Source organism: Gavialis gangeticus, unplaced genomic scaffold (assembly GCF_001723915.1).
Source record: "Gavialis gangeticus isolate Ggan-Ray unplaced genomic scaffold, GavGan_comp1, whole genome shotgun sequence".
Lineage (NCBI taxonomy): Eukaryota > Metazoa > Chordata > Crocodylia > Gavialidae > Gavialis > Gavialis gangeticus.
The window spans coordinates 98,277,677-98,285,623 of record NW_017729024.1 but is presented as its reverse complement, the minus strand read 5'-3'; the positions used below and the strand labels follow the sequence as shown (position 1 = coordinate 98,285,623).

Sequence of the window (7,947 nt, the reverse complement as noted above, 5' to 3'; positions counted from 1 at the left end):
CATCCTGCCAGGGTCTTTTGGCTGTATTGTGGGGAGTCTGGGCATTTTGCCATAACCTGCCTGAGGAAAGGAATGCCCATCTTCTCTTTGGGAAACTTCCTGGCCTGGCCTCAGAAGCGAGGCATTGCTCAGGCCTGCCAGTGGCCACTCAACCAGCCCCTCCGATTCACAGTAAAGTCTCAAGTGCCACCAAGCCCCAAGTCTCACCTTTGCTAGTCTGTAGCAATAAACTATAGCACCCATCTGGGTGGACTTCTCTGTTGCCTTTGAAGATAAGAGGCAACTCTTGGCCTTGCTTAGCACACCCAACAAAACCAGGAGCACTTGCTTCACATAGTCTTGGAGCAACCAATAAATAAGCAACTGAAGTCAAGAAATTGATTTAGATGGGAGGCACAGGTACTGTTGCAACAGTGTGGAGGTGGCAGAAGTGCCCTCTGGGCACTTGAACACCACCACAAAAAGTGGGATGAGGCTGATTCTTGTCTCAAGTGCTTCAAAAGCAACCTGACATCCTATATACCTGGGTATGAGCTCCCCTTGGATTCAACTAAACAGGATTTGCTCTGGAGCTGGATGCTTTAATGTCACACTCTATAAGATTGTCTTAAAGAACAATCCAATATGTCAGTGTGGTGATGCACCACAGAGTGCTGGCCACCTCCTCATGTACACAGCACCTGGCAAGCACCAATGATACGGCCAATGGGGACCTGGCAAGCACCAATGATAAAGCAGTTGTGTTGTGTGGCTCTGCCAGATTAATGATGTGTAGAGGGGGAAATGAAGTATACGAGAGAAGATGCCCATCTGTTCCAGCCCTCTTGGACACAAGCGCCTCCAGTAATTTCATGGACTCAACCCTCACAGAACAATATCAGATACTGGTCTGGCCAAAACAGAAGTAGTAGAAAAGTGGATGGATCCCCTCTTTCCTCAGGCCCCATCACCAGTGAGACAGTCCCATTAGGAGTCTCAATCAGTGATCAACAAGGGTCTCTTTGTTTTGATCTTATCCATTCCCCTCACTTTTCAGTTATATAGGTAAACCCTTGGTTATCGCTTCATAACCCAGACATCATGTGGGTGTGGCAGGAAGCCACCTTTGTTTCTCCCCAAAATCTCTGTGCTGTGACAATTTGATTAGGATGGGCCCAGCAGAGGAGACACGCCTTTACCCTATCTCTTTAGGTAACCTGAGATTAATACATTCCTGAGAGAGGGGGGAAACCTGCTCCCTCTGCCTACATGACTGGTATCAGCTACCTGGGTGAGGGGCATCTACCTGGTGGGCTAGAGTGCGCCCGGCAACTAGTGATGCATTTCAAATTGGTTGGCCAACAGCCAACCGGAGCTGGCCTCCACTGGACCAGGTGAATGAGGTCACAGGGGCTATATAAGCTAAGACTGCCCAGGAGGAGGGGGCAGCAGCCATGTGGGGGACTCAGGCTTAAGAGGAGCTTTACCATCTGAAACTGGCTCTCTCCCCCATAACTCATGAGCTAGGAACGGCCTGCCTCCAGAGGGAATCTCCAACAGCCTCTGGATGATGCTTGTGAGTAAGCTACTCGAGATCTGATTAGATATATAGCTGGCAGTAACTCAGATGAGTGTACCTCAGCCTGACTGTTTTGCTTTATGGGATTTCTATGATATTGTACCCTATTTTCACCCTACCCCTGTAATCAATAAAGTTCTCCTTTGTGACTGGTGTAGGAGACTTATTAAGGGGTGAGTCTATGCCTAAGAGGCCCCTTAGGTCTGCGGACTAAGGGAGACTTTCCTTTTTGGCCCCCAATTTGGGGAAGTGCCCCAAGTGCCTGTACTGGGTCAAGTACCCATAGGACTATTAGGCCTGTGTTTCCCCAAGGACACAGGGCCGAAAGAGTCCCTTCTCGGGGTGGTGGCAGTTTATGTTACCCCCAGGCTAGCAAGTGTGCTCCAGGAAGGGGGTCAGCCGGATGCGAGGCGCCCCTAGGGAGGCAGTCGGAGCCTGGAACGTGTTCGGGCACAGTGAGGTGGGTGGCTTAGCGCAGGAGCACCCCCTACTGACCTGCCACAGTGCGGGTTAAGAGAATTCCATTTCACCTCACCTTATTACTTGTACTCTTGTTTAGAGGGGATGGCTTTCTCTGACCAGTACCCAGGCTGGAAGCAGGGCCAAAGATACCAGGTTGCTTGCACCAACCTGCACCAGGTCCACTATTTGTTAAGCTAAAGAAATATGAATTTGATTGCACCTCAGTTGAATTCTTGGGTTACATAATTTCCACCAGGGGTCTAACAATGGACCCCCATAAAATAATTGTCATCACTAAATGAGCCATACCACATGAGTACAAAGGAATCCAACGTTTCATGGGCTTTGCTTTTGCAGATGTTTTATCAGAGGGTTTTCATACCTAGTAGCCCCACTGACTGCCCTTCTTAAGAAAGGGGTACTGTTTAAATGGTCTTCAGAAGGCCAAATGGCCTCTGAGACACTGAAAAGGGATTTCACCTCTCTGCCCATTCTGGTGCACCAGGACTCCATGAAACCATCTATAGTCGAAGCCAACTCATCAAACTACACCTGGGGCTGCTCTGCCTTGGGCTTCAGATATCCCAAACAAATTGCACTCTTGAGTTTTGTATGCCTGGGCCCAGACTCTCTCCACAAGGAATTATGACATTTGAGACTGAGAACTCCTCACAATCAAGGTAGCCTTCTAGGAATGGTGGCATCTTCTGAAGGGGGCTCACCACCCCATCCAAGTAGTAACAGACCTTAAGAATTTGGAATATCTCCAGGCAAGCTGGAAACTGAATTTGTAACAGGTCCACTGGTCCTCTTCTTTTCCTGTTTTAATTTCATAATCATGTATCACCCAGAAGCCAAGAACAAGAAGGCAGATGGCCTATCCTGTAAGGATGAACCCTGTGCACTAGACCCATCCCCACCTTCTACCATTCTCTAGCCTAAGAACTACACTTAGCAAAGTGTTCTCTCAGCCATCCAAACAGCCCTCACAAGTGAACCCCTTGCTAAAGAGTTGTGCCAGTCAGTGAGGTCTTCCCAACCCGAGTTTCTGTGGCCCAAGAGAGTTATTTTTTTCAACAGCATCAGTACATCCCAGATGGTCCCATAAGATCAAGAATATTATGGCTGTGTCATGACACTTCCTGCAGGACACTGGACATAAGACCCAGTTCTTAGTCCCTTGGCAGTTCAGGTGGCCCTGAGTGGGCCATGACTTTAAACAGTATATCTACTCATTCACTACATGTGCCCAAACTAAGAAACCTCAAACCAGGCAAGGTAGTCTCCTCCAGCCATTATGCACTCCCACACTACCATGGTCAATACTTTCAGTGGATTTCATTATGGACTTCCCACATTTTGAGAACTGTTCTACAATCTTGCTCTCAGTGAACACATTAACTAAGATGGCTCATTTTATCTCTGCCCAGTCTGTCCCCACTGCCAACAAAACAGGCAACCTATTTCTGAGCTATATATTTCACCTGCACAGCTGCCTGTCTCAGGTGCTGTCCAGTCATGGCTCTCCCATTGATTTCACACTTCTGGCATGAGTTCTGTAAGGCGCTGGGCATGGAATCTCATCACTCATCTGCATATCACTCTCAGACTAATGGTCAAACAGAACACACAAATCAGACCAGCTGTTTTTTAAATTTTCATGAGGATAATAGGGTGTCCTGACTCCCTCTAGTGAAACAGCACTGTCCATACTTCCACAGGCCAGACTCCCTTTTTCTCCAACTATGGTTTCCAACTTCAGTTCCACCCAGCACTGCCTACTTTCCCACGGTTCCTTGCAGTAAATGATCTTGTATTGCTTCTCCAACAGGTTCAGTAAGAATTAAAGGCTTGTCTTGATGCAGCCAGGACTGTGTATAAAAACTAGGCTGACCAACTCTGACAGCCCACCCCACTATTTTAGTTGGTAACAAGGTCTTGATATTTGAAAACTATCAAGATCTTATTACCAACTAAAATAATGGGGTGGGCTATTGGTGTTGGTCAGCCTAGTTTTTATAGGCTGGTATGTGAAGAATATTAAGACACCTATCCCATCAGCCAAACAGGATTACTACTGTCTGGGCCCATTCAAGATGGAACAAGGAAACCCTGTTGCAGTCAAGCTGTAGCTGTCAGAGACACTGAAAGTACAGCCCATTTTCCACATATCCCTTTTCAAACCTTTCATCAAGAACCCCTTTCCTGACTGCCTGAACCTACCTCTCCAACCTGTAATAGTGGAAAATCATGCAGAATATATCCTAAAGCAGATTTTAGACTCCAAATTTGTCTAAGGCAAGCTCCACTACTTGATCAACTTGGAGGGGTATGGCCTGGAAGAATGATCTTGGGAACCAGACAACTACATTTACCTTCCCCCTCTCCTAACCAGTATAGGATTTCCATTGGAAGTACCCAGAAAAACCAGATCCCGGGCTGCCTGGAAGACGGCCCCATGAGGGGGAAGGGGTACTGTCAGGAACTCCGATCAAGCAGGCCTGGCTGGACCAAGAATCTGAGTTACTAAACCTGTTACAATCCCTGGCTAATATGACTGACCCAGTTCTCTGCAACCAGATTGCCTGTTGAAAATGCCACTCACCCCATTTAAGCACACCTGCATCCTCAGGCTGCAGGCATATCTTGACACAGCCTCATATTCCCATCTCTACTTGGTTCTTCTGACTTTGGCTTTTCCCAACCCCAATCTTGGATTTTCCCTGAAACTCGGTGTTGGCTCTGCCTTCTGTGATTTTCCTGGCATCCTGATTCAGTCTGGCATCCTTGACCTGATCTCTGATTCTCCCTGGAACTTGGCACTGGTTCTATGACCTCTGGCTCCTGACCTCAGCTTGCGTCTTGGACTACATCTCTTGGATCTCCAATCTCGGCTGCCCTAGAACTTAGTTGTATGCTCTCCGCTCTTCTGACCCAGACCCCAACTCAGTTCTCTGGTAACCTGTAGCCCTATCCTGCTGAGCTCCTAGTTGCCCCCCAGGACCTATCCACAGGCCCAGCCACCTGTGTCCTGGCTGAACCCTTACATGTAGAGGTGGGTGCAGAGTCACAGAGCCTTGGGAGTCAACCAGATAAGAGTGTGCCACAGAAGGAAAGACAGTGGCTGTCTTGACCAGGGCTTCAGACATCTGGATTTACTTGCTTCACATTCTGCATGTGACTTTAACAAGTCATTTACTCACCTCAACTCCCTATCTGCAAAGTGCAGATAATACTTCCCTTTTTCACAGATGTGCTCTGAAGCTAAATATTTGAAGTGCTGAGACAATACAATGATGATTGCTAAATAAGTGGCAACATTAAGTGACCTTACTGTTATTAGAGGACAACATAGTACTTCTGCAGATAATTTGGTGTGTTCAAGTTTTTCTTTCCTCAGGGTACATCTGCACAAAATGCTTACTGCACCTTGGTCTAAGAACACTGTGCAGTAGTGTGTCATGGCAAAAACCATGCTAATAGCCTACTGCACAGTGTTATTAGGCTAAAATGCAGGACGTGTCCCTAAATAATTGTGCACTGGTGCTACTGTGCAGTAAGTTTAGGTACTATGCATTTAGGTAGCGCTTTATTAAGGAAGCACTAAACAAAATGCCCAGTATTTAAGGTGCATTAATGAACATGTAGATTCACCCCCAGTGTACTTTAATAGGTCCCCATTGAATTATTGAGTATTGTGGAAAATCAATCTGGAATTCCATTGAGGGGGCAACAAGTTAATTTTAGAATAAAAAATAGTAAATCCGATTAACTAATGTCCTGAAGAAAAAACAAGTCTGTGCTGAAGTCCTTTTGCAGTGAAAAACTCATGTGAGTCAAATCAGTCAAATCTCAGAACCAAGATTACACCATTTATCAAAACCTATAATATTATGATATTTCTGTTCAGGTGGGAATGTTGGAATTATGCAAGCTTTTATTAGAATTGGGAGAGGATGACATGTTATAAAGCCTGTATATGAAAAATTGATTGAAGAAAGATGAGCAGATTTTAATTTTTAGGGAGGTTAACATTGTGTTCTCTCCAAGTCCTGCACAAAAATCATCCATTTTTATTCTGAGAGTAACAGAATAGGAATGCTTTCTGAAGCCATGCTTTTCTTTCTATGTTTGACTTCTTAGGCAAATTGAAAGAATGGTCCTTAGTACTTTATGGGACCTCCATCCAACCTTATTCTCCAAGAAATGATTTTCCAAAAGTAGAACGGGTGCGCTCCAGTCCAATTGAAGACCCTACAGAAGATTATGGGACCGATGATTATTCAGGTAAGCTAGACTACAGTCTGAGAAATCATTCACCTTATGTACTGCATGTATGATACAACTGAAAGTGGATTTGGGACTCTGGGTGTATAAAGCCCTTTTATCATTAAACTTTGTATTGTCAATACCTAGATATCCACCAACCAGCTACCATGTGACTTGTTTAATAATCCCCACCTACCTACACTCTGCCTCTATTTGTTTGTCTTAATTAAGGAGTAGGGGTGCCTATATATGTGTAAGGCAGGCATTTACAGAGGTGCTGTAATTTCTGTACTTTGCTTAAAGTGCTTTAGGTACAGCTCCTTAATAGACGTTCCACTTCTTGGTATGAGTTTTGTGCCTTGCTGTAGTTCTGTAAAGTAGGCGGCAGGGGGCACTGGATGCTGCCCAATGCAGCCTGAGGCTACAGAACTAGTTATACCTGATGGCAGCAATTAGTAGTTAAAAAGCCCCAGTTAAATACTTAGCAAATAACTTAGTTTGAAAAGCCCCAGTTAAATACTTAAGCAATAAAGATGAACTTGGTGACTGTGATGCAATATAACAGTTCAACTTACATTTAAAACACATATGGTGAGGTTTAAATAAGGCTACTTCTGCTATTTTAAAAACATTCGAAAGTTGCCCATGTGTATTAAGTGACAGCTTTAGACGGCTTTAAAATGTGAAAATTGTCGGGTGTATAGGCACCCTAGGATCCTGAAAGGAAAGACTGTGCTGTCTTTCTGGTTTGGTAAAGACCTAGTTTCCAGTGAATACTGCAAGGAATACAATAACTAAACTGGCTTAATAAAAATGAACGTCTTCCACCATCAGTATGATACATTTTCAAACATTTTCTCTGATATAAAAATAAAAGCTTTCTTTTTACTTATGTTATTTTTATTTATTAAGTTAAAATTGAAGTAGTGGCTGTTCATAATGATTGTGTAAGCTTCATAATAAAATGCAAGCAAATTCTTTTTTTTCTGGAGGGCCGAAGCGTGATACTATAGTATCTATTTTAGCAAAATTCACCCCATCACATTTTACCAGGGAGAATAGACATTGTGAATATTTAGAGAGAAATTTGTTTCATTAAGACCCAAGTAATGTGATTTATTATTGAAAATGAATCATTTATTTCATTGCTCACATATAATTTTTGTTATTTTTTTAAGTGTGGCATGTATATACCCTGTATTAATGGTGAGCAGCATACATGATGAAAAATCCTCCAGTGATATATTTATAGAAAATTTAAGAATTATTCAGCAGCATATGTGAGGAGCTGTACAGAATGGTGAAGAGTCTTACTCTCCTCTAAAACAATATCCTTCATTTGAGTTCTGTGAGAATTTTCCCGTTGTCTTCATTGAGCCTTACTAGAACTATTCTTTTAAGTATCAGTCAAATACAGACACTGCTAGATGGCACCAAATGAGTGACTTTCCTGTTTGGGTATAATGATACCAATTTCCACAATGCCTAGATCCTCTGTTGTCTACACTGGTTCCCAGTAGCTTTCTAGGTGCAATTCAAGGTGCTGGTTTTGTCTTTCAGGCCATAAATGGCCTGGGCCCTACATATCCAAGGGATCACCTTCTCCTTTTCACCCCATCACATTCCCTAAGGTTAGCTGAGCGCAGCCTCCTACAAGT

The 7,947-nt window shown here is 44.1% G+C and overlaps 1 protein-coding gene across 2 annotated transcripts in view; it reads left to right on the top strand.

Moving 5' to 3' along the window:
* Positions 1–7,947, top strand: part of PCSK5 (proprotein convertase subtilisin/kexin type 5) — a 461,635-nt gene that overhangs the window by 308,024 nt on the left and 145,664 nt on the right. For both annotated transcript variants that reach the window (XM_019517436.1, XM_019517437.1), the window contains exon 14: positions 6,164–6,307. In XM_019517436.1, coding sequence (XP_019372981.1) covers positions 6,164–6,307 — 144 coding nt within the window. The remainder of the gene's footprint in view (positions 1–6,163; positions 6,308–7,947) is intronic.